This window comes from Lepisma saccharinum, chromosome 19 (assembly GCF_977018435.1).
Source record: "Lepisma saccharinum chromosome 19, izLepSacc3.1, whole genome shotgun sequence".
NCBI lineage: Eukaryota > Metazoa > Arthropoda > Insecta > Zygentoma > Lepismatidae > Lepisma > Lepisma saccharinum.
The window spans coordinates 45,200,700-45,227,961 of NC_139247.1; the positions used below are offsets into that span (position 1 = coordinate 45,200,700).

Here is a 27,262-nt window from a genome sequence, read left to right on the forward strand (position 1 = left end):
CAGCACAAATAAGGACAAAACACAGGACGACACAGAATTATACTGGCCGTTGGGCCAGTCGCCAGAGCCTCGTCAGTCTGGAGTCCAGGGTGTACTACGTCGAAGGAGCTCCTCTTACACCCCAACTATAAACTTGAGTTCAACACTTTGATACCTGGGATGCAGTTTATCGGTAACAGCAGCAAGACCGCGCATAACGGCAGAGAAGGGGAGAAAGCGAGTGAGTGTAGCAAAGAGTATGCGCTGCAGGAACAGACTGCTAGCTGCAGTGGCGTTTTCCCCTGCATGCAGCTACTTCCCCTCTCGACTCATTACTATCGCAGAGACCTTTTTCGTTCGCTTACTCCAAAGATTCCTAGGACAGGGTGTCGATAGGCTGGACGTTCCACGTAAAATAAGCATGGATTCAAGAAATAAAACACTGTCAACCTATTCGCGATTAAAATTATCCGATATGCCATCTGGTGAGATTTTCAGGAACCACTCCACGTAGGACACACCGCTGTGTTCAAGCCGTTCAAAGCATGGGGAACATGCAAAAAAGTAACGTCTAGTGTTCAGTTTTTTTTGTTCTAAATCGTTTTGTGTGTCAGGACAAGTGAAAATCTTACATGTATTTTCCACCACGTGGAATCAACAAAATGAAATTTGTAAATAAATCAGGGAAAACAGAACTGTGACAAAATTGGCATAACTGGAATGCGGCAAGGAAATTAGGAAGAATGCACGAGTCTGTTCACTTTATTTTCCGAAAGATGATTTTATTACCATGAAAGTAAGTTTTAAATTGTTCTTTATGAATATAACATTTTTTTCGAAAACAATGTATTATGTATGTAATTTGGAACAGGTGCAAATCGATTGAGTTCGAAGATGAAAATAGTTTGAGAATTAATTAATGTCTGTAATCATAAAGGTAAGTCAGTAAAAGGAAATTGAGATGCTAATGTTGCTGTTTCATTCAGTAAGTCAATTTTCAGTGAAGACTGAAGATAGCCTCAATGAAATTGTTGTTATTATTATTATTACTATCCTGTGTTGTTATTAAACCAGCCTGCCTCTTTGGAGAAAGAACCGCAACGGCATGCTTTCATTTTTCTCCTGCCCAAGTTTCGCAATTGCAATACAGGTGAATTGCTTTATTTTCAATTCATTTCTGAGAGCCCCAGTTACAACCGAGGTGCAGATGAAACAGTGATGCTTTGAAGAACCAGTGCGTATGCATTACTTTCGTCTGCGTTTTCCGTGTTATTTTTGCCTTTCATCATTAAATGCTTCGCTCTCAGCACAGCTTCACCTTCGCTATAGTTCCTGGAATTCATATCGCATTCGCAATATTTAAAATTATCGCGTATTTCAAACGTCTCTTCCATACCAGCAATAACAACACGCTGCTATTACGTACTACTACTGAATGTAAACAAAGATTTATCCTACATAGAGCGGCCATATTGGAAGCGACACTAGCGCTCAGGTGGTAATTTTAATCGCGAATAGGGACTATTGTAAAGAGCTGGTCATGCTTCGCGCATTGCATGATAGAAAATGGTGTCGAAATCACTTTTCTCTCTTTACTAAAGTGTAGATTTACACTGTTGAAAGCTACAATCCTGAACAAGGCTTTTGTCTCATTGTGTTTGTTTAAGCCCATCTTACTTGCTCAGATGGGCTAAGTGAGTTTGAACTTTACATTTAAATTGAAATCCAAACCACTGTGCCTCAAAAATAAATCGAAGCCGGGATCCCTTGATTATAACACGGTAGCGTTACTAGGCTTAACATACTACAGCAATACTGAAAAAACGCACTTGCTATGATATAAAACTTTAATTTGAATAGTTACCGCATAGATTGCTCAAAGGTTTTTCTACAACATGCTACAGCATGTATAATATTTTTTTAGGGTTTCTCTGACCCCAAACTCTAATTTAGACAATTCCTTCAGAATACTTCGATAAACCCTTTGAGATCAAAAAGTTATAAATACCTCAGGGACAGGAGATGCCATATTCTCCTTGTGAAATTATTGTAGCGGACACAGAACAAATTCCTGAACTGGTAACAGGCCATATAAATTCTTAGCTGAAGGTAGAATTGAATTAGCAAGCTCAGAATTGTAAAGGCTTGTTTCAAGTCCACTTATGCTCAGATAGGCCTATCGCTACATGATCTATAATTAAAATTTGGATCCGAACCACTTTGTAATGTGCTTCCTGTAGGGATCGAACGCCGGATATCTTTATTACAGGCTGTCAGCTGTAGCACTATGTCATCCGGGCGATCGAATGCCCAGAATTGGCAGGGATACATGATTTGGTTTATTTCTTTGTTCTCTTCCCGCGAAAAGTGTTGACGTTATATCGCCCACGTGAGTCAAGCAGCCTACGAGCTTCACTTCCTTATTGTAGAGCGTTATCTGATTGGTTCCTCCACTGGCGCGCTTATCGAGCGGGGTGTAGCCTTGGCGGGAAAGGAGAAAGTTACATCGAGTAGAATACCTGTCGATGCTTACAGACTCACAGTTTCTGTCCTGTCTAATTTAGACTGAAAATGTCAAAAAGGAAACATGTCTTCGAGAAGGTTGTTGTTCGAAATCTTCCTGCTTCCTGCGAAACGCAATTTTCTCTCAGCTCGTATTCTAATGAATTGCAATTACTATGTAATTAGCGAAGAACTGATGAGAGAAACCGGGAAAAGGAGAGGAAATAGGCCATGTTATTAGCTGACAGCTGGAGGGATTATTGCGAAGGAGGACGCTTATCTTCGCTTTCGACCCATGTTTCATCTGTCTCTCTAGAAAATCGCTGTATCGTGCAATGAACTGGCAGCTTTATTGATACTTTAAACAGCAAATATTCTTATTGGTAGTTATCGGTAAACTTTCACCGTGATTCAATTGGTAGAGCTTCTGACATCAGCGTGCGGAGACTCGATTTGATTTGTTGTTGATTTGCGTCGCTTTTCTGCTTATTTTGGCTAATCGCTACTATTAGGATGAGATGGATGAATCACAAACATATATGGATAGGGTGACCTGAGGCGTGTCCAGTCGTCCCGCTTATATAATTAAAAAGCCACTATTTGCCCCGTTTTACAAAACTTTAGCAGTTATATTGAAAACCAAGTCTAAATTTGAGACATTTCTTACTATAAAAGATGTTTTGTATGTGTTCCGTTATTTATAGAGTAGTGAATAAGCATGCAGTTCCTTTACGGATTTGCAACAAGAATTTAAATTTGCTGTGACTTGACACAAGCTCAAAAGAAAAATCTAGAATTGTGTGTTTGATATGTGGGATAAGATTTGCGGGGAGATTTATAAACGATTGATTAACAATAACGCTCCTCTCAAGAAGATTGGTTCTTCGGCTAAATACTTCTCGCATTACTCAACTTCAGCATAAAGGTTGATCAGAAAGGACGAGAAACGTATGTAAGTCACATTGAGATTATAATAATTAATACCTTTTGAAAGCAGGAGATCATATTTCATTTATTGTTCATGATGTATCATTTATGTGGTCCATCCTTTAATAAATAATAACAATAGGCCTATGTTAATAATAACAATAATTTTATTATTAGGCATAACCGATTTTTCATTAAAACTGATCTGCTTGGGATGTCCTGTTTTGGGGTCAAAATATTATGGACACCCTATATATGGACGACACGACACAAACTTCTACAACGGATTATCTTGGCTTGAATCCAGGCACCATAGCCTTGATAGCCTGCAAAAATACGCCAGGGTGTACTACATGATCATTAACTGCCTTTAGAGAATGCAATATTCGGAAATTTATAACCCGTGGCTCAACAGCCAATTAGGGACTCGGGTTACCTATCGACTGCCGGTCTCACTCCCACCTCATCCTACTCACCCGACGTGGGAGATCGTCCAACCAGTTAAAGAATGACGTGTGGGCAGCACGACGAACCCACAGTCGTTGTTGTAAGTTTTCATAACCGGTTACGGTACTCAATCGTAACTCCCCAATTTTCTCACGATGGTGAGTGGTCACCGGTCACATACAGAGGCCGAAATCTCAGGAGAAAAGTTGTTACGCTTCCCCCAGGAGACTCGAACATAGCCAAAGCCCAAAGTTTGATGCCTTAGACCTCACGGACAATGTGCGGGACGTTCGGAAAATTACTTCTTAAAAGTAACTGTCTTCCAATTACAGTTACTTGGCTTGAAAATTACTGGGTTACTGCTACAGTAACTCGGTGTAACTCAGCTACACTTACTGGCTGTGACGTATACTGAGTTCAACATCTTGGCTATCTCACTACGTCACGTGGTCCTAGGCTATGAATATAAATTAGTTTAACAACTCATAAGAAATCAGGTTGCCAACTCATAGGAAATGAGGTTGCCAACTCATAGGAAATCAGGTTTCCAACTCCAGAATCACCATCATCATCTCACTGATATGAATAATTTTATTTACAATTTCTGATAGATTTTCTTCTTTATTTTATTATCTAGACTTCAGGCTCCGCAGGTAGTCTAGCTAGTCTAGTTACTGGTACTTAAAAAGTAACTGCAAGTACCATAGTTACTTTCCGTTGAAGATTTTCTTGCAAATAGATTAGATACAATGAAATGGTCCTTAGTTGTAATAAAATAAATACACGAAGATTTATATGTGCTTTATTTTATGTTTGTGAGTCCTACCGAGGCTCTGGCGTCTGGACTTACAGCTAGTATAATCCTCTGTGGGGTTCGTGTTGTGTCGTCCATACAACACTATCTCATCTTATTGCCAATCATCCTTATGTTCGCGATTAGCCAAAACGGGCAGCAAAGCAAAGCAAAACATACTAAATCAATTAATCAAAACAAACTAACATACTAAATCAATCAATCAATCAAAACAAACGAACATACTAAATCAATCAATCAAAACAAGCGAACATACTAAATCAATCAATCAAAACAAACGAACAAAGGCGTAAGATTTTGATTATCAAAGGTGTCTCATTGGCAAATTCACATTGATGGCATAGTTTCCTTGCAAAGAGGGAGCCGTGAAACAAAGAAATCGCATCCTTTTCAAACTCAACTTTCTCCCCAACGTCTTCTCATAAAGACGCAAGCAGAAAGTCTCCATCTTTCTGTCTTCTGAAGCTCTTTTGAGAATACACGTGACGCAAAAAGTGAGCGAAAGGGGAGGGACTGTGAAAAGGACGTGGCAAAGAAGAGGAAAAAGAACATGACTTCCAAGAACCTGCGACAGCAGTACGGAAATAAGAACCTCCTTGCAGAAAAGTTTTCTTACGACTGAAGAGGTTTGCGGTTCCCTGCGGTTGCGAAACATTTCGAAAGAATTTCGCTGCCACCGTACGAAACTCTGAAAGAAACTTCTCAGCTATTGAAATGCAGAAGAGGGTGAGGACTAATATCTTGTGATAAATTGCTTTTATCTTCGAGATGTCCTTAGACACAAAAAAGGTTCAAAAGGAAGAGGCAGTGAATGAACAGGAAGATGTAGAACCGAAAAGTTATAAGGAGGCCTTTGAGCGCGAAAAAAGTTTGGCCGTGAAGATTTACAGAAGTACAAATAATGAAGAGAAGGTGAAATATGTATTACTAGGGAAAGGATTTTAAGGTGCAGCATCTTTCCAAAAATATATCTGTTCTCACACCGATCGTTTGAGATATGTATTTTAGGACATGAAATGAAGTAAAATGAACACACTTTGTTGCACACCTTTTAGCACATTTTCGTGCGATTAGCACATTTATTTCCTTTTTAACCCCACTTTCATACTTGAGCACCTTTTTCTTTCATGTTTTGTTAAAGAAAACTGGACAGAAAAATAAATGATTTTCACTCTTCTTGAGCAGCTACATAAAATCCTATAGTCTCATTTTGTAGAGCAGAACGAGAACTATAAAATGGTACAATATAATCAATGCAGCCCCAATAGTTCCCAAGATAATGTAGCCAAACCCGCGAGAGAAAACACAAACTTTAACAAAACGGTAAATGTCTGTTATATCGGAGACACATTTCTTCATTTTTACAGAAGAAACTACTTACGGAAATGAGTTTCTGTAGCACTTTAAAAGTTTGTGAAGGTATTTTCTCACAGTAGAATGCTGCGCAACAAGAAATAAGCACTTTTGATATAATAAACTTGCATTTTGTGCAAAGCGATAACATTATGCCGTTGTTTCCATTATGTACCTGGAGATGGCGCGAGCGTCGAAAGTCACGCGATCTCGCCAGCGTTTCCAAACGTGTCTTTTTTTTACGAGAATTTTTTTAACTATGCTTACCTAACCTAACCTAACCTTGCCGGAAATGGTCCGTGGGGCTATCGTGAATGTTTTTTGGGCTATCGTGAATGGTTTTTGGGGCTATCCGTCAATGGTTTGTGATGACATAATGAACACGAAATTAGGTATTTTTCGGTTAAGAAGATTGAAACACTGCATACCCACTCCAAATCGACAAAACACAAGCACGACGCGCGATGATCCACAACTGTGCGCGCCATATTGTATGTTCCGCCACGGAAGAATTGACCCAAAAGAGTAACTCGTAATGTGAAAAATCGAAGTTATTTTCGTTTAAAAAGCATAATGGCACCTTCAACTATGTTCCGCAATACACAATTGGTAAGTACGAACCATTTGAAACTGAAAATATCCGATAGAAATGTGTCTCCGATATAACAGACATTTACCAACAAAACATATTCGCCAGAACCACAGTTTTCTATGCGGTCCGCGCGCATTATATACAAAAGGCGCAGATAGAGAGAGCATTGAATAAAGGCATTTTGTCAGCACCTTTATGAAAATATTTTCAGAACCTTTTTATTTACCTTTCCCAACCATAATTTTGCACCTTAAAATCCATTCCCTATTTATTATGCTATTGTTAGGTTGTACCCCTTGAGTGATATATTGATGGGACAATTTGAGTGTTATTCACGGAATGTGTCTCCAATTCCATCTAATCATCAATTGAAAAAGTATGAGTTGCAAGAATTTGTTAACTAGAATTATGAGAAGATACAATTTAACACAAACGGTCGGAGTTATTGGTGTAGGTATTTTGATTGCAAAAAAGTTAAATATACTTCTTTAAATTCGCACGAACTCGAATTAGATTTTATTTAACAATGAAATATTAAGTGATACTTATGCCGTGAGTGACATCTAGTGAATGCTGTGTATTCTCATGTGATTATATTATTATTATTTTTTTAAACAAATATGTTCTTGTTACTTGTTAAGAAAACAATGCGTTACACACACCCGCACACACCCACATAGTATTCAACCTTTTATCATTTTCAATCCTCTGTCTAAACTATATGTTAGTAGATTCAGGAACTAAACACACAGAAATGTTAGGGCTTGACTTGGAACACGGTTTGGTAACAAAACATTGAAATGTGTGGAAGGTGAGAGTAGATTTGTTGACAATTGTTTGATCTGAGTAACTGCCGAAATTGTTACGTCTAAAATTAACAGAGAACCACCTTATAGAAATGGTATGGTATTGAAATTTTGTCAAACCAATGCAAAACATCTCAAGATAGCGTACAAAACACACATTTTTCCTATTTTGCGCGAGCTTCATGTGATGTCTATAGGGTTTCTGTAAGAGACCTAGGGAAAACCCAAGATGAAGATGGATATATATTAAGATGTAAGTTGGTAAGGGTGGGTAAGAGTGTGTTGAACATGCCCAGAATAGAGACATGTAGAGAAGACATATTGCAACGACAGTAGAACTTCGGATTTAGGAGTGCTAGAGAATTGAGTTGTTGAACGAGAGAAGGCGCCAAGCCATAAACATGGGGTTGTGAGAAAAGTAAGGGGAAAAAAGCAGCGAGGTACAATTGAGTACGCAATCATAGAAAATATTTTGCAGACAATAATGCTGCAATCTTACAATACAAGCAAATGGTAGGTTTGTGGTTTGGCCCGCCAAAATTGGTTGGTTAGTTAGCTCAATTGCCGTCAACTGAGAAATATGGGATGAATTTTACTTTGCAGTGCCATTTAAAATTTACATTTGAGTGGAGTCTCAAAATTGTCCACTGCAAACCTGGGACCTCCCCGATGCCATCATCACATTGTAACTTAGGGGTCCCGATTAGGCTATCTGTGCATAATGTGAAATTACAAAATCAAACATCAGTATTAAACCTGGGATTTGGTATTACTTCTTTCTTCCACCATCCTAGCCTTATCCATTCCTCTTGGAGACCTAGATTAACTTGTTCTTTCCGCTTGTCCGCATCTTTCGAACATCCTCTTTTGATGTCAAGAAATTGCTTCTCCAATGACGTCTCGTCAAGTTCCCCCGTAAGCTGATGACACTGATCGAACCAGAGACTCGTATTCCATGTCGCCGTGTCATCTGTCAAAAGTCACTCCCCGACAGCATAGCTAAGTCAAGCCTAAATATCAAATAAGGCCCAAATAGGTTCTTGCGGTTAATCTTGAGTCTACTCTGAGTTAGGTCGGCCCGTCATTTCTGTTTTTCTCCAGGGATAAAGATGCTTCAAAAAATACCTTCGATATTTACCTTCTTCTGGACTCGACTAACGACAAAGGCATAGTTCGTTACAGAGATTGCCTCTAATAAAAAGGCTGAAAATAAATTGCTTTGGACTGCAATAATCTTACAGGTACTTCTTAAGATTAAAGGATGACGATGCAGTGGTTTCCCTGGGAGATGGGAACTCAGACATCGTAACAAAAACTATGGAAATATGTGAAAGGTTCAAAGCACAAAATGATGTAACTCCATTCAAGACAGTTTTGAGAAAAATGGTCATTTTGGAAAGCTTAGTCCTGTATTTATCTATTGGAGCACAAACATAGTGGTGCCTCTATGACCAAGAATTTAAACTTAGAAGATACTTACTTCTAGCACTGAAATGTTGATACTTAACACTTCTAACTTATACATGCAACTCAATTTTCATTAAAAGTGGAGTTACGCCACTTCTGCTCTGCGCCCCTCATGTTATACAGAGTAATAAAAAGCTTGTCAATGTTCAAGTCTACTTTGTTCACCGATAGGCTAATCGGTACAAGCCATTAGGTGTCTCCTCTGGGGATCGAACCTGGGACCCCTCGATTACCAAGTTACAGCAAGAAGCCATAATCTCCCCTTAGGTCGTATCCAAATTTTTTAATTTTCTCACACCATTGACGATGATGCCCTGAGATAAAAATACAGGGTGGTTCACAAATAGTTTGCATATTTAATAAATATGAATTTCAGCTTTAATTTACACTGAATTTTGCATGTGTGTTTTGAGATCCTTTATCATTCGTTTCTCTATATTTCATATTCAACATGTTCAGCACAAAGATGAATATCTCTTGCAAGATTAATGTGGGTATTTGCGATGAGAGTTTGGCATATGAACTTCTACCCGTCTTATATTTAACATTTTGTCATTTTGCAAAACTTTCCTACCTTCCTGTGTGTTAACCACAACGATGGATATGAACAGCTAAATGTGAAAACAATATAGCCTCATAAACACAATGATACGTCTATGCTTTACCTATGATCCCTACATAGAATCCGTACATAATATACGGACAAAGAATCCTGAAGTTCTGTAAGCATCATTATATGTGTTTAATGACAGTTTGTTGACTGTTCTTGGTGCAAATAGGAGGATCTTTTGCAGCTTATTAGTTCCTATAGGATCCTGGGAGATATACACCAGCGTTTCCAAGGCAACTAAGATAGAAATGTTCCACCTTCCCTGCAGAACCATGGCCAGAAAATTCTCCTTCTTAGTCCCGTTACTTCCAAGTCAGTTATGTAATTTACCCTTGGTAATACATAGTAATCCCTTGTTTGTTGTGTCTTTAAAAAGTCATTAGAAAACGTTTCGGTTTACCATGAATTTTAAAACATCAGTGTTTTGTAATAATTTTTGGTACATAAGAGTGTGAAGTAATAGTTAATTTATAAAATATACTGGTATTATAATCATGTAATATATAGTATTACAATTCGATTATACTCAAGTTTCTATTACGTTACTTTTGGTAAAATTTCTTCCACTGAGGACCAGGCAACACGTTACTGTGAACAAAATATATGAAGTTCAACAGGCCTGCCACCTGCAGGCAAAAAAGAAATAAAAGTTGAAATGAACAAAGCAAGTCTTACGCTACGTAAAGATTCATTCTTTTCACTTTCCGTGCATGTTTTCCTCCGCTCGCAGACATCAAAAGATCTTTCCTTCCCCACGCAGAATCTGCCGTTTTGTATTCATGCGCGGTTGGAGAAAACAAAGCCTCTGTAGGTGCCTTTGATACGTCACAGTTCAAATTTGCATCTCTTTGCTCGGCTCCGCACAAGAGACGGGGTATAATGGAAACAGCAAGCACAATGGATCTGTCAGCGGAGGAAAAGGAGAAAAGATTTTCGGAAATAGAATTCAATGCAAGGGGAGAGCAGGAATTCTTGAAATGTCTATTTCTAATTGTGTGGTAATTATGGCGGAAGCGACACTGGTGTTGGTGCGAATTAACGGGGGAATGCCCGGGGATTTCCCCTCAAAACAAATTTTATTCCCGGTAAAAGAAAATTAATTTTATCCCTGCCAGGGATGTTTTTATCCCCCTCAAAGAAAGTTCAACTGAAAGGCATGTACAGTAGTACAGTAAAACCTCGTTAATCCGGACTAATGGGGGGATAACGACCGGTTTAATGAAAGTCAGGATTAACTGAAATAACCTAAAATAACAGTAGAAAGTGCATTAAAACTCGGTTTATAGCAACAAAACACGTTTATTATGGTGTATTTAAAGGGCATAGGCCTAAACACATTATACAGTACAGTACAAAGTCTGCAGGAAACAGAATTTCATCAGTGGTTGACTGCCTTTTCTTTGGGAAGTTCTCTTGTTGAAGTCAAGCCCCATTTAAAACCTTGCATTCTGCTTTTTTTTGCTTTTTGCCTGTCCAGATTAAGCGAAGTCCCGCTTATCGGGGTCCGGATTAACGAGGTTTTACTGTATATGCTAAACTATGTAACAAACACAATTGAAAAATAATTCGTGTTCATTAATGGTCCAGTCCTCAAAGATGTCTTATCGAAAAGTATGCAGCCTTGTGGATTGAATGACATCATTCTGCAACTGACGAACCTCATCGAGCCGAGATAACAGCAGGCTGTTTTCCACTTAAGTTTCCATGACATAGTGCTGATATTTTACATGTATTGGCTACAGTGTGCACAAGAAACTAGTAGGTATGCTGTATGAACATTACGTTTGAACTCGGCAATTGACGTTTGGTCAAATTATCGATGTTACTATTTCGATAGCTCTTTTTGGGTATTGGGGATTTCTTAGAATGTAAATGTATGTACCGTATCAATCCATAGGATTATTCTTTATTTTATTTTATCTTTCTCTAGAAGCTTCAATTCACTAAGGTTCATTCACTTGTTTACTGTAACTGTCCATTCCTTTCAGGTATTTGAATTATGCACAGACGAGTGTCAAGGAGACTTCCACTTCCTGATATATTGAGGCTACAAGGTTTACAACAGGTAAACAAGTAGTAAGCAGCTGGCAATAATAGGAAGGTAAAAACTCACGTATCAGCGTATAGGAAGTCTCCAGAGACAGGGGTTTAGAGGAGCACACAGACTGGCAGGGAACTCACTTTTCGATTTGATTAGAGACAGGCACTTTGGGGAGGAGAGAAGGACAGCAGTCTGCCTGACTAGCAGTCTGCCTGACTTAGGTGGACTACCTACCAAGCCTGTAGAAACTCTAGTTTCATTTTACTCTTCGATATTAACTTCATCATCATTCTTTTAAGTCTAGACAGGTATTTGTCCTAATCCTTACCATGTATGATTCGGGTTCAAGGTTCTAAAATCCAACGAGTGACTATTTGTCATTTCTAGTTGTTTAAGGTATTTTATTTCAGTTGTGCCTTTTGCTGCCAAGCATTTAACTTGTCGTTATGACAAGTGCTCTCATCATTAATGAGGATGAATGATGATTAGCTACATCACCTTTTGGGAGTGGCAGGTTCGATCCCATCATTCATTAGAATGATACGGTACTATGACAGATGTTCCCAAACTGTTTGTTTTCACGGCGCCCTTAGTGTTTCAAGATTCTTCTGCGGCGCACAAGTCAGAATGTAGGCCTACTAACACTTGGAACGTTCAGTTTGTGTGGTTAAGTTGCGTGCCTTATGTTAGAAAATGAACACATATGTCAAATTCAGAAACATTTTATACGTAAAATGTACTAAATAAGCACATATTTGGAATAATCATATCTAAAACCATGTGTAGACTAATAAGTGTCATTTCAGTGAAAATATTTGAACATTTTGGGGCGCACACTTTAGGAACCACGTGCTTCTAAATTACGTTTAAATGTTATCATGAGATTTAATGACCAGGTCATAACCAGTGAATAGTTTAAATTGCTGCCTGGGAACATATCCAAATTTGCATACCCCCCCCCCCACCGCTTCCACAAAAAATCGCACCTCCCGAAATTAAATCACAAATATGTCACTGACAAGGGAGGTTATCTAAGTGTCCCCCTCCGATTTCCATGAAACTTGGCAGGTGTATAGAGGGGCCAAAGGAAGAAATATGTGTTTTGTTGTTTCGGCTAAAAAACTGTTTTAGGGGGCAAAACCCACCTCAAATGTCAAGATGAGGAGAAATTGAAGTGGGGATCTAACCCAGACACCAAGTAAATATGGCATAGGAAGAATACGCACATATAATTGGAACATACGCAGTACAGTACTGTAGGATTGTCGGTACCAAACGCAAGTGCTATCGTGAAGGACGATGGCGGTTGAAGTTCTGTGCTAATAGTACTGGCAGATACACAACTGGAACACTTCAGAAATGAAGTGCATATCACTGGCAAACACAGCTCTGTGATGTGTGCCTCCTATAACAGTTTTTTAGCTGAAGCACAAAAACACGTATTTCTTCCTTTGGGCCCCTCTATACACCTGTCAAGTTTCATGGAAATCGGAGGGGGACACGTAGGTAACCTCCATTGTGAGTGGACACCCCCCTTTCCCAAAGCAAGAAGCTTAATTAGTTTTTTAGAACTAAGAATCAGTTCTATGAAACTTCTAGTTTGGTTTGTGAATAATGACGAAAAGTGTTGAATTTATTGTGTTATCTTTATATTTATATATAACTTATTGTTTTATTAATAATCAAGAAGAATCTTATTTTTGTCTATTATCTAAAACTTTTGGAATGTACTGCAGAAGGTTTTGTAAACAAACCTCAAATTCTATAAAATTTTCTTGGATATGTGTCTTAACGGGATGGCATTTACGGATACCAATCGTATGACAACATTTGAGGAATGCAGGGAGAAAATCTGATGTCCAATTTTATAGATTTGCTATTGTAAATGACACTACATAGCTCCGTAAGTGTTGTTCTGTGTGATGTAACTGTACAGACACAAACGCGGTAAATCCTGAGAAATGTGTAAGTTTAAAAAATGGTATACAGTGTGAAAGTAGTGAGTCTTGAAAGTTTAAATTTGTTCTCTTGTATAAACACGTAACAGGTTTGTCCCCAGGATTCTACATGTTTAAGAGATCATTACGTACATTTCAGTCATCCCGAGTGTCCGCTCTCTCTCTGTCTCTCACAACTATCCTTTCTTTAATCTCCTCTACTTTTCTCCCCTTCCTATTCATCACTTCTCTTCTTCTACCTGTGTCTCCCATCTATGCCCTCCTTTCTCTCTCTCTGTCTTTCTTCTGTTTTTCTATCACTGTCTTACTTTCTCCCTTACTCTTCCTTTGTTTCATACCTCGTTTGTCTTTTTTCCTTTCCTTCCTTCCCATTTTCTTTCTCAGTTTCTCAATATCTGTCTTTCTTTCTCTCTATTTCTTTCTTTGTTTCTCTATCTCTGTTTCTCTATTTCTTCCTTTGTTTCTCGAATTCTATCTTTCTTTCTCTGTTCGTCTCTTTCTTTCTAAGTTTTCTATGTATTTCCTTCTTTCTTATCTCCTTTTCTTCGTGTTTCTCTTTCTCTCTCTGTTCTCTGCTTCTCTTACTATGTCTTTCCTTCACTCTTTCTGTCTTTTCTTTTCTCTCCCTCTCTCTTCTTTCTCCCCGTCCCAATTCTTCTTCCCGTCCCCTTCTCCCTACGAAAATAGGAGCAGAGAGAGAGAGAGAGAGAGTCAGAAAGAAGAGAGGTGAAGAAGGATTGAGAATCTATATTAATTATTAACAATGCATTATGGGGGTGGATGAATCGGATAAAGGCTTGAATATTTCATCAATCTAATAAATCCGTTTGTTCTTGGTGCAAATAAGAGGATCTTTTGCAGCTTATTAGTTCCTATAGGATCCTGGGAGCGCTTCCAAGACAACTAAGAGAGAATTGTTCCACCTTTCCTGCAGAACCGTAGCCAGAAAATTCTCCTTCTCTATCCCGGCCAATGTTTGGCGCAGGAGCCACGGAATTCGGTCATTATTTCCTCTGGGTGGTTTACATCAGTATTTACGCACTGGCTTCGCCACCCTGTGAATATATCCAGCACGCCAACGTTTTAAATAAACGGCCAAAGTTTCTCTGCTGGGCATACCGAGGCTAATGTTCCCAATCCTGGTGGTTATGAAACCCACAAGACATCGAGGCCAAGTGGGTTGCTTTATAGCTAGGATACTCTCTTTTACTGTAAAATAATATGATATCGTAAATTATATGCACCACATTTGTCTACTGAACAGGCAATGACGCTGTAATGTTTGTGAGTATATGGTTTGAGAATGAATATAACACAAAATGAAATAAATATTGCATTGATTGGTTACACAAACTCAAATAGCGTCAAACTTTCATTCGTCCGTGCATGAATGTCAAATAACCAATATCCGTTTCGGATACAACGGATAATTGGGATATTCGGATAATCCGCACAGTTCGGATATCCTGATAACCAGGAGAATTAGGATATGTAGCTAATCCATACATCCGGATATCAGAATATCCGATATCCGGGTATTTGAAATTTGGATAGAAAATTATCCGATATCTGGATAAAATTTTATCCGGATATGCCAATCGCTAGTCAACAGGAAATCTTAAATATTGACATAATTTGAGAGTTAGGGGGACATGGTTCCCCAGATATTTATCGAAATTCCAGTTGTGCACTAACTGTTGGCATTATTTATATTTGAATTGGCATAAGTGGCGTTGCGGATGATCAAAATGAAATTAAGAAATTGCAATAAAGTAGCAAGACCTAATTTATACCAGCTTTCCAGACCAAAAATAAATTACTGATATCTAACAAAAGCAAGATATTCAAAACAAATGTCACACTGAAGTAACAATGACACGCGAGGAATGGAATGTCTCCTGATAACACAGTGATATGTCACTTGAAATGCACCTTCGACAAACATTATATAGCTGAGGGGCTCGGCACACTACACATATTGACTGTCACGTAGCTTGCATTTAAATGGAACTATTTTTCTCCAGTGTGAAATTTATCACCTTCAAATTCTGTCGCGTATGGGCAGTGAATGCTTTGCCAAGTTTCAAGTAGAAGTTATTGCAGAGTGGTGTGTGCAGCTTGTGGTGAAATGTCCATTGCAACTTTGGTGTAGTTTGTGGTGAAGTGTCAATTGCTACTTTGGTGGAGTTTGTGACGAATTGCCCGTTGCCACTTTGGTATAGTTTTTGGTGAAGTGCCATTGCCACTTTGGTGTAGTTTGAGGTGAAGTTTCCCTTGCCCCTTTGATGTAGTTTGTGGTGAAGTGTCACTTGGTACGTTGGTGTATTTTGTGGAGAAGTGCCCCTTATCACTTTAGTGCAGTTTGTGATGATGATGATTCACTTGCCACTTTGGTGTAGTTTGTGGTGGTGTCTATTGCCACTTTGGTGTAGTTTGAGGTGAAGTTTCCCTTGCCCATTTGGTGTAGATTGTGGTGAAGTGTCACTTGGTACTTCGGTGTATTTTGTGGTGAAGTGTCTATTGCCACTTTGGTGTAGTTCGTGGAGAAGTGTCGCTTATCACTTTGGTGCAGTTTGTGGTGATTTCACTTGCCACTTTGGTGTAGTTTGAGGTGAAGTGTCCATTGCTACTTTGCTGTAGATTGTGATGATGTTTCACTTGCCACTTTGGTATGGTTTGTGCATAAATGATACTTGCTACTTCGGTGTATTTGAATTTAAGTGTCCGTGGTTGGTCACCTTTGTGTAGATTGTGGTGGAGTATTCCTTGCCACTTTGGTGTAGTTTGTGGTGAAGTTTTGCTTGATATTTTGACGTGAATCTCAGCGTTACTTTCACATAACGCGTAGTCTTTAAGAGAAGCATCTATTACCAAACGCTGCTCAATTTTTGTTCACCATATCTGCCTAAATGCGAGGGATAGTCGAAAGAAAGTTTCCCTAATCTGCCATCTGCAGAGAGGTTTATTCAGGGGAGAGAATATGACATGAGCAGAAAGTCGAATCATTAAACTATCTGTCCACATAGTCCCAGAGGCATTCAGGCACTTATCATACCGCTTCACATGTTTCAAGAAACGCTGTTCGTAAAAATGTGCCTCCTATTACCGATGAAGAGACTTTGGTTCAATATTGAGAAAAATCAAAAGTTTAATTTCCATTTAATTTATTTGTCCATCACATGACGAGCAGGAAGACCCACCATTCGTAGCGAATAACTGCTTGCATTTCATGCTTTGTCGACGATTGCAATTCACCTCTGTTCTGCATGCCAGCGGTGCACACACTTGTCAACTATTCCTGTTCTCCTGAGCCTCCCCGATGGTGCAGTGGTAGCGTCGTTGCCTTGTAAGCAAGGGGTCCCGGGTTCGATACCCGGCGGAGGCACATAGTGGTTCGGATCCCACTTTAAACTGTAGGTCCAGTACCGATTAGGCATACTGTGCATAAAGTGGACTTAGAACACGAAATCAATCAATCAACTATTCCTGTTTTCCATACAGCAGTACTCTGGCGCCCTCTGTAATGAAAAGTTTGTGCGTCAGACAACAAAAGAAGAACGATGCCGTATAACCACAGCAAAACCAACCCAAAGTTTCCACGCTTTCTGGAAATACACATGCGGGAAACTTTTCTTTCCGACTATCGCTCGTATTATGACGAAAAAAAATCGATAATGCAATGAATAAAATAACATGAGACGTCAGATGTAGATAATTATCAAAATATTGTATTACACAAACATAGAAATACTGATACATTAAAAGCAACAAATAATGAATATATGGAACCGGAATAAGGAGAGCGTTGATGCATTATTCATTAGATTTCAATATCGTAAACAGTTATAAGATATTTGTTGTGCCATGTTGTTCTAATGTGAAGCAATAGATGGCACCACAAAACACTCGTGTACATGTATCCAATTTATCAACTACAAGGTCCATCTTAAATAGTAAGTAACTTAGAAAAGAACTGTCTATATTTCAGCTTAGTTCTGCTCCAATTTCTGTATTATTATTTTTGTGTCACTTGATTTGTGTTACATAACTTGCAACCAACTTATATATCCATATTTATAATATATCCTCAACAACAATCACATTAAGAATAACTCATTCTAACAAGTTTCAGGTGAGTTAAATAGTTAAATTGATGTATTCATTTTTTTCCTGGTATATTTTCCTTGAAATCTCTTAATGTTCATTATAATGGAGATGATTTCTGTTATGAAAATTCATATGCTTCTTCATTCTTTAAATATTACACACCCATTGCACAGATTCTAACAGAGGATAGATTATAATAATTATTCTACAATCCTCTTTGACTGAACTGTTCGACAATGTTGAAACAAATTATTCAAAGGAGAGGTATTCCCCTTTCTACGAATCACATTAGTCATTACAGGCAAAGTCTGTGTGGCATATTTCCTTCTTTTAATATTTTCAGTTCCTGTGCGAAAAGGTAAAACTGCCCCCGGAAAAACTGCAACATACCGGAAGACATGTGAAGGCCGTTTGGGGTGGTGGTGTGATTAGCACCATTTTTCTGCAGCCTTGATCCCCTGCCCCTTAGGTCCTCATTTATTAGAAGCTGGTTGAACCCCAGAGCCGCTAAACGGAGAGACATTAGCATTATGAAAATGAAATGTTTTAAATAAGATTTCCGTTCATTCTTGAATTCAGCCACAAGAGAGGAGGCAGGTCCATTCTCATTTAAACTGTAGATAAATGCATATTAATATTATTCGCGGTCTCTAGAGTTCACCAAACAAAAAACGTGATGTTGGTTAGAGACATGATTGTACTGTTTGCTGTTGAGAAAAGTATGTCAGTGTTATTATAAGAAACAAAATACATTACCCTCAAATCGTTGACTACGGATAATGAAAACTATGCAGGTAAACGCCATTTTCCCAATACTTCTGGCTTGAAATGTGAAAATTCAACATTTGAATGTCTCATCTCGTCCATCTGGATCCAGCCATACATTTTTCAACAATTCTACAAGTTACATGTGTGATAACTTTTGTCACTTATATTTAAATATTTTTTAAAAAACTTTCATTTCATATGTAGATTACACTAATAAAACCTCTAAATTCATTACCAGGGATCGGACGTTGAAGACCTATAAATTGCCAAAAAAAATACCTATAAAAAGATCTAAAAATATCAAAAAAGGACCTAAAAACTGAAAAAAGGGCGTATAAATGTGATACAAATTAATTAATAACTTCAGTTTTAATTACATATTTAATGAATAAAAAAAATACAAAATTCTGGTGGTATGGAACACACCGTGCGAAAAAACTGAAAGGTTCAAAACAAGAGAAACTTTCCACTTACAGCGCGACCTTCCAGAGAAGTTACGGTTAAAGGACCTTGTACCGTACCTGCTTCAGTCGTCCAAAAGTGTTTTTCTCTCGTTTCAGGGATGGTTCAAATATATATATTTCTCTAATTTTTTTATATCTTTACTACAAAAAGGATGTTTAAGAGGTGATGAACTGATGATGATTTGAATTGAGAATGGGCAGTAAAAACGTAGTCGAAAGAAGGCGAAGTTCCAAAAAAAACCCGTTAAGATCTAAAAAAGGCTAAAGAAGGACCAATAAGCCAAAAAACGTCGAAAAAGGCAAAAAAGGACAAATAAAACCCACCTTTTTCTGGCCTACAATGACCCAAAGTGAACATATATTTATGTTGAGCCTCGTCTTCGGACACTAGGAAAAAAAGGATTTTTCCTCATCTTCCGAGCCCTACTCATAACAGTGTTTTAGTGCAAAAATCGAATCGAAAATATGGATATTTTTTTTTCGTTATCCGTTGTTGTCCGTTACAGAGGGACAGTTATAGTTTACTGTAACAATTTGAATCTGTTTGTCTCGCAGAGAAGGAGTCGAACGATTATCGATATCTCGGGAATAATATCGAAGTTCTTTGAAGGCGTAAAATACCCACAGACGCTATACAAATTGATCTACTTGTCTCTCTATGAAAGCCAACACAGTACATGACGCTCACTTTTTTCTGCTTCTTAGTTGTGTTTTGAACTTTTTGTATTCTTCTTCAACTAACAGCCGACCTCCGTGGCGTAGTGGTTAACCCATCACGCTACGACGCTAGGGGTCCCGGGATCGAATCCCGACCTGGACACTGGTGTTCATTATGAGTGCCTGTTCATCAATTTCTTCATATCATTACTTACTTCATCATCCCTGTCGGCGCTTTCATATCAATCTTTTATGATATGCTTGTTCATTATTCCAAAAAGTATTAAGTGCGAAAATGGAATCGAGAGGAAGAAGATCAAGATAAAAGCAACGATATCCTTTCTCTCTCCACAAAACCTTCTTTCAGAAGTGTAGAGGGAGAAACAGGCAGAAGAATGAACTAAAGTTTTTAACGCATCCTTTGCAACCGTTCTCCTCCTACCCACGGCAAACAGGAGGGGGTTTCAATCCAGCGAAGGCAGTGTGAACCATTATCTGCGAGTTTGTGTTATGAAACAGCAGAATAGTGTACAACTACTACCTTTAGAAAAAATCTAAAAGGTTGGGAAGGTTGACAACTCGACCTTCATTTGAAAATGGTATATCGGAAATGTGGCGTTACCCACCTGGAACTGAATCCAGGTCCCTTTGATCACAAAGCGACATGATTAACCACCACACTATACGAGGGGTTGGTGAACATAGTGATCGGAACTCATAAATGCAACCAACTTGCTCTCGTGTCCCCTGACAACTTCCGTATAATGGGGGATGAGCGTGTAACGTACATCACCCACTTAAATGCGGACGAGCATTGTCATGTCGAGAGAAGGGGGAGAAAAGGTTACGTTGCAGAAGGATAGCCTTCTTCCGCATAAACAAGGTGAAATGATGTAGTTCTGAATCCTGTAAAGCGAGTACGTGATCCGACTTAATCTCTTGATGCTTTGAAGAGAGCGCTCTGAATTCAAGAACAGCTTTTGAGAGGAGGAGACCCCATATGCATTAGAACCCATTCTTGTGAGCTCGACCCGGACTACCTTTATTTTTGGGTCCTTGCCCTCGCTTTCGCCTGTTTCTCTTTGGCACAATGGCTTCCAATGCATTAGCCCTTCCGAGAGCAGGAGTGAATGGAAAGCCTCTCCTGTTTGTTGAGGGTAGGAGAAGAACGTTGGCAAAGGGTGCGTTAAAAACCTTGGTCCATTCCGCTGCACGTTTCTCCCTTTTACACTTCTGATACAGGGTCTGGGAGAAGGCGAAATAACATTGTTGCTTTTATCTTAATCTTCTTCCTCTCGCCTCCATTTTCGCACTTTATCCTCCTTGGAATAATGAACAAGATAATTATTAAAGCGTGAGATGACACACAAATTTTCATAATTGGTTTCTGCCGTATCCTCCCAGGTAATTGCTGATATAATACGGTCACCCAGAAAACTAACAGACCTTCCCTCCATATCCGTTTTATAAGATTATTCTTATATTTGTTTTCGTGCTGACCCCTGTGGTGTAGTAGTTAGCACAGCGCGTTACGACTCCAAGGTTCGAATTCCGGCCTGGTTCTTTGTGAGTGTCGCTTAATCAATTTCATCATCTCATCACTCATCCTCATCGTCGCGATCAGAGACCTGCATGAGACCTGGGAGAAACCCGTCCAAGAGGAGTTGAGCCTAAAATAATATGCAACATGCACGTTAAGCCAGGTACTAAGAAATCAATTGAGACCCTATGTAGTTCCTGCAGACAGACGCGAGCACCACTGTCAGTATTGCCAACGGCCATTATATTTCACTAAGCATGGATACATTTGAATTTATGCTATTTGTAGGTGCGTTGAGGTTGTACAACTGTAAGATATTTAACATCTCAAATTAGTTTCATTATTATGTCAAACCAACTACCACATATTCTCCAAATTTGTTTTGAGGGTCTTAAAATATATGTCAGTTTTCTGATCCTTAAATCGTAAATTTCCCGTTGCTTGTTTGTTAAAATGTTATGCCTAGCACTGCTGGCTATTTGCACCCGTCTCACGATACTAGCAAACAATTATTTTATATAGTGTTACTAACATTGCGGTCTGTAGAACTATATAACTCGCAACAACACCAGCGAACGATGATTTGTTGAAATAGATGACAATGTGCAAACTGTTATTGATTTGGTTTTTTATGTCCACTTTATGCTCAGTAAGGATAATCGGGATCAGAACCACTTTTTCAAAGTCGTAGAATAACCACCAGTCTCATTATGGTCCAAAAAATGTATTTACGATGGCACTTCTTGCAAAACTTGCTTCGTACTCCGTTACAGGTGTCAGTAATGCAAATGCTTTCTTCCACGGAAGATGCCTACAATTTCAAATTGATAAAACGTGAGGAACATTTCAAGTGCTGCTTGAACAGTTCAGAATCTATTAGTTGGCAACAGTGACTGCATGACTCCTGTGCCTAGAGACTGTGCAGAACTGGAATGAGCGTTCGATGTAGATATGCGAGCTGGGTTTTGGAAGTTTGCTAGGCCTGTCAGTTACCCGTGGGCTTTCGATGCTTGTTGCTTCAAAATTCAGGCAGACAGGTCTTACAGGAAGTCTTGGCTCGGCCAGCAGGCGGACGTAGTAAGCTAAACCGGTCCATTATGCAGGGCTCTGGTCGAGGAAAGTTGCAGAGAAGCCATATGAATCAAACCACCTAAATCAAACAATATGTTTCCAAGTTCTTCTCCGACTCATTGTTACATTTTCCTCTTCTTTGCCTTCACGATGACGTGGTGATAATGTGACCTTTGTATTCAAGGGGTTCCAGATTCGATACCCGGGATCACTATATGCACAGATCGGAACTGGATCTACAGTTTAAAGTGAGATCCGAACCACTATGTGCCTTCACCGACCCCTGGATCCCTTGAGTACGTACAAGGCGACGAAGTTTCCGATACGCCAATAGGGGATGCCCCACCGCGCTGGGAAATTTTAAGCCTATTAACGTGAGAAGTTTCATTTCACGTCAGCGAACATCTTTAATCTATGAAATTTGTCTCCTTTCCATTTCAAGAAACTGATTAACGTGTTGTAGCATGGTAGCGCGTATTAGCCGGTACTGATTTTAGCGTACATACAAATGTCTCTTCATCGTTTATTTTTTGTGTTCCTAACCGGCCATATCTTCCTTCTAACCGCCGGGCAGTGGTTCGGTACCGGACTCTGGCATCAGTTGTACCGGGCCGCGAGATGTTCTCCTGAAGATTGCGACTTGCTGCCCGAGATGGCATGCACCTGGAAAGATGGCCTTTCGTTGGGTGCAGTCCACTATACTCCATGAGGCCTTAAAAAGATCGCTTCGCGGGCTTGCAGCAGACGACAATATGGGGGTGTGTCTGCGAGAACCAATCAGGTCCGCAAATGAGCGAGCCCGGTGGCCACAGCTCGCTGCACCCTTCTGGAAAGTGAGTCACCTCTGCCTGTTACTATCTCGGCCTGTTTGTTCGGCTGAGGAGCAGACGACACGAGAGTATCGGCAACAGTGTGCAAGCGGTGTCTGCTGTTAGGCCGCGAAATGCTCATTCTAAGGCGTCTTGCAGTATAGCGCACAAAAATGTTAAAGTGTTCGCTCGTGGTATATGAACGGTGTCACGAGCTCACAACATCCAATGCTGCGTTGCCACATTTATCATTGTGTAATGGCTGGCCTGTGTAGAGGATCATTAAATTGCATAAAAAGTCAAATATCAAGAAGTATTACACATGTTTATTATAACAAAAATTTCATGTTTTGTTAGGTTAGGTTAGCATATAGAAATAAGATTATTACGCAAATATGCATTCATGTTGAAAAAGAAACCCGTCTTCCACATTCGGGGTGGGGTCCCTTGAAAGGCAAAAACAGTGGACACAACGTGGCAACATCGCCATGGATATACATTTTTAACCACAAGCGCACGCAGCCTTTTGGGTGTGCCCTCCCGGCCTACGGCCTTTTCGTTCAGGTTTCCACAACGAAAACAGGAAAATCTTTCGTGATAGTGGTGGTGAGCGTTCATACGATCTAACTGGGGGTGGGTATCTTCTCGGCTCTAAATTTAGATGTTGACGGATGGGCACCACAATTAATTTAGTTTCCGAAGCAATTTCCATTAACAAATATACTGAAGTGTAAATTTTGTGATTAATTGGACTTTTTCGGATCATGCCAATTAAAAATATAATTATCCATATTAATTGAATGATATTGGCCAGAGGAAACTAAAAGATTCCATTAGATCCAGTCGTTCTCAATTACAGGGTGATTATAAAGTCTCTATACATTTTAGTGGTATATTGACAAAATACATTTTTCTTCCAAGTTATGTGAAGCAATGCTAGCAGTAGAAGAAATAACAACTGTTGTTTTTGCTCGTCTGCGTGGAATGACGTATGAACAGATGCGGATGGACTTCACTCGGGAATTCAGAAAACCAGGCCCCCCAGGGTAGCTGTCAAGAATCTGGTCAACAAATTCAAGTGAACTGGTAGTGTTGTGGATGAAGAACGTCTCGGTAGGCCATCAATAACACCACAAATTGTGCAAAGTGTACAGGAGGCGATCACGTAGACCCACAGCATCTACCAGGAGACTCCGTATCCACAATCCCATCATCTACCAACTGTGGCTCATTGCACGGTGGATTGGGGAACACCAAGCTCCTTACTGTGTACCAACAGGATGGTTTATCATCCCGTTGTATCATCATCGTTCGTGATCATCTAAGCCAAGTTTTCCCTGGTAGATGGATTGATTGTGCCTCGCAACGGCGAGTTGCTCCCTCTCCCTCGACCTGACCCTCTTAGACTATTTCATTCGGGGGTTTATCAAGTCTAAGGTGTACGAGGTGAAATCCACAGCGTTGCCCAGTTGAAACTGCGCATTACGGCTGCAGTTGCTGAGATTACACCAGCTATTTTAGAGAAGGTGTTTCGGGCTGTGGTGGATTGTTGGCATCTGTGCCTAGACTTGAGGGGTGGTCACATTTAGTTATACTGATGTTGTGTCCTACTGTGTTGTACTGCATGTTGTTTGTATTTGTGCAATAAATCCTATTTATGCAGAAATGTGTAGTGACTTTATAATCATCCTGTATTTTAAACCAAATTTTATGTTTGGCAACAAGGCTAGACACAATTGAACCAATATTCTCTATGATTACGCCATAATTTATTTATTAATACTAATACATTTCAAGTGTCCATATTACATACTGTATGAAGTTGAAGAAAAAGCTATTTACAAGTACAATTATTGTGATTGGGGGTATCGACTTTTAAGAAACGAATTGACTAGGCCGCGGTCTCACAAAGGTTGAGATGCGCTTCTCTATAACCATTTTAGGAGCCTGTTTACCCTTTCGTGTTACTTTCTAGGATTTTTATTGCATTCTGATATTTTATGTTGTCATAAAAGTTGAAATGTTCAAACTCGCCACCTTTTCTGTGTAAAATCAGTCTCTTTTCTCACTGTTGTCCATTTTTCTGTGTCATTCCAGGAGCAAAGTTGCTGCCGCCCTGCTCAACAAACATCTCCAGATCAATGGGATCAGCGCCGGAATCCAGCTGCCCAACGGGGTCCAGGGCGAGGAAATCGGAAGTCGGAAGGGTAGTCCCGGGGGTCGAAACTCATCGGCAACGGACGACCAGATGCAGCCAATAGCGAGCAAGATGAAGAGGGAGAGGAAAGCTGCCCGCACCCTCGGGATCATCATGAGCGCATTTCTCCTCTGCTGGCTACCGTTCTTCTTGTGGTACGTGTCGGTGTCTTTGTGTGGTGACGCTTGCCCCTGCCCGCCAATAGTAGTCGCCGTACTGTTTTGGATAGGCTACTTCAACTCCGCTCTCAATCCTATAATTTACGCGTACTTCAATCGTGAGTTTCGGGCAGCTTTCAAAAAGACATTGCAAGGTTGCTTCTCCTGTTGTAGGTGCATCAAAGTGCACAGGGACAGCACCATATCCTCCGACATACAGATGAACCCACGGTCTCAGAACGTGAGCGACGCTGATACGAATGTACAAGAAGCCATCATATGACAGGAGAAAGACTACTGCACCGTGCAGTTCCAACGTTCGCAGTCGAGTCAACAAATTCTGTAAATGCTGCGAGCAGAGGAATCTTTTCTGCAGCTGCTTTCGCCCATAGTGCTGAGCGTGGTTTCAAATACCAAACTCCTTACGGTTCCCATCAGCAGCTTGAAAGCGAGTCACGCTGTCCAGAGTAACCATTCACGGCATGGATTCGCAACACGTTGCTGACGTCGTCTCAACTCTGAACCAATGCATTACCTTCCCGCCGACGCGTAGTGACGATAACAGGCTCGCTGACTGGAGTGAAGCATATTAACTCGGGTTTCTCGTTCTAGAACACTTCTCAACGCTAAGTGTAGCGTGAATATGAATCCTAATGGCACAGAAAACAGTTCTAGTTAGCTGCCAGTACAAATGTTGATAAATGTAAGCCTTGCTTTAACTTTTATAAAGAATGCATCTTTGTAGCCTCTGTAATGAAAGTTCAAAATTATATTTTAACAATCCTTCTTCTTTCGTAACTTCCCTGTTTTGTAATACCAAACAAGACACCCAAAAGTACAATTCAGATTTTAAAAAGCGATGTTGTATCTTCTAGATTAAGAATGACGGATAATGATTGAGACATTCTGTCTGGATAAGGTGAAATCAAAGAGTCTAAGCTTTGAAAAGATGATATAACTCTCGCTGAAGATGAGAGTAGCGGTAGTTCTTAAGGGAGAGAAATCCTTTACGTCTTCACAGAATTCATAACAAAAATTAGAATTATTGTTCTAGAAATAGTGTATAATTGGCTATGTTATTAAAACATACTGTTATAGTGCTCTAAAGGAGACCAAATCTGATATGTATGGCCCTAATTTGATCCTTGGTTCGATCCCCGGTGGAGGCATATTGCCCAGTAGTCCAGATTCCACTTTAAACTGTAGGTTCATTCCCGATTAGCCTGTCTGAGCATAAAGTGAACTAAAATCAAACATTGAACACGCTTTTAACTTCTAACAAAACGCGTGGACATGAAACGAATAGGAAAAGACAGCGAGGAGGAAAAGAACAAATAAAAAGAAAAATGAAAATAATGGAATTGAAAAGGAAGGAAGAAAAAAGAAGAAAAGAAACAGTAATGAAACGAATGGAAGGGAAATGAAGCATAGAATATATAATGTACTTTCTCTGTTTTAGGGCGATCTATTGGGTGGACACTTGTCATTGAATCCTTAATCTATATTGGCACAATTCTTATGCATTGCAATTTCACAGATGATTAAATTTCGTATTCAGAACTCCACTCCAGAACGCTATTGGATTGCGTTTACCTCATATTCGATGCCTTCACCATAGAAACCACTTCTTTCAGCCATCTGTTTCAACATGCAACTCACGACAGGGAAAGAATTTATATTTGGAGAAAGGGGTATTTTCCGCGTAGTCTATATATAGACAAGTTCTCATATTTCTTATTTATTGGGGAGCAAATGTACCGGGTGTCCGAGAAGTCTTTGTATGAAAACAAAAATTAAATGTATCCGCTATATGCAACATAGACATGAAAAAATGGTACCAAAATGTTCGGAAACTATTCAAGTTTTATTGGCAATAGGAAAGAAATCAATAAATCTCCACGTGAGCACCCTTGGTAGCACGGAGTACATCTAGTCGAAATTCAACTTTTCGCCATGCATTAGCCAACATCAAAGGAGGGATTGATGTGATGACTT

The 27,262-nt window shown here is 39.5% G+C and overlaps 1 protein-coding gene across 1 annotated transcript in view; it reads left to right on the top strand.

The window, feature by feature from the left end:
• LOC146002846 (octopamine receptor beta-1R-like) overlaps positions 1-27,023 on the top strand; it is a 452,153-nt gene extending 425,130 nt beyond the window's left edge. Inside the window, exon 2 of the mRNA XM_083140827.1 lies at positions 25,010-27,023. Within this exon, the coding sequence (XP_082996953.1) occupies positions 25,010-25,550 (541 nt within the window). The 3' untranslated portion in view covers positions 25,551-27,023. The remainder of the gene's footprint in view (positions 1-25,009) is intronic.
• Positions 27,024-27,262: the final 239 nt, after the last annotated feature.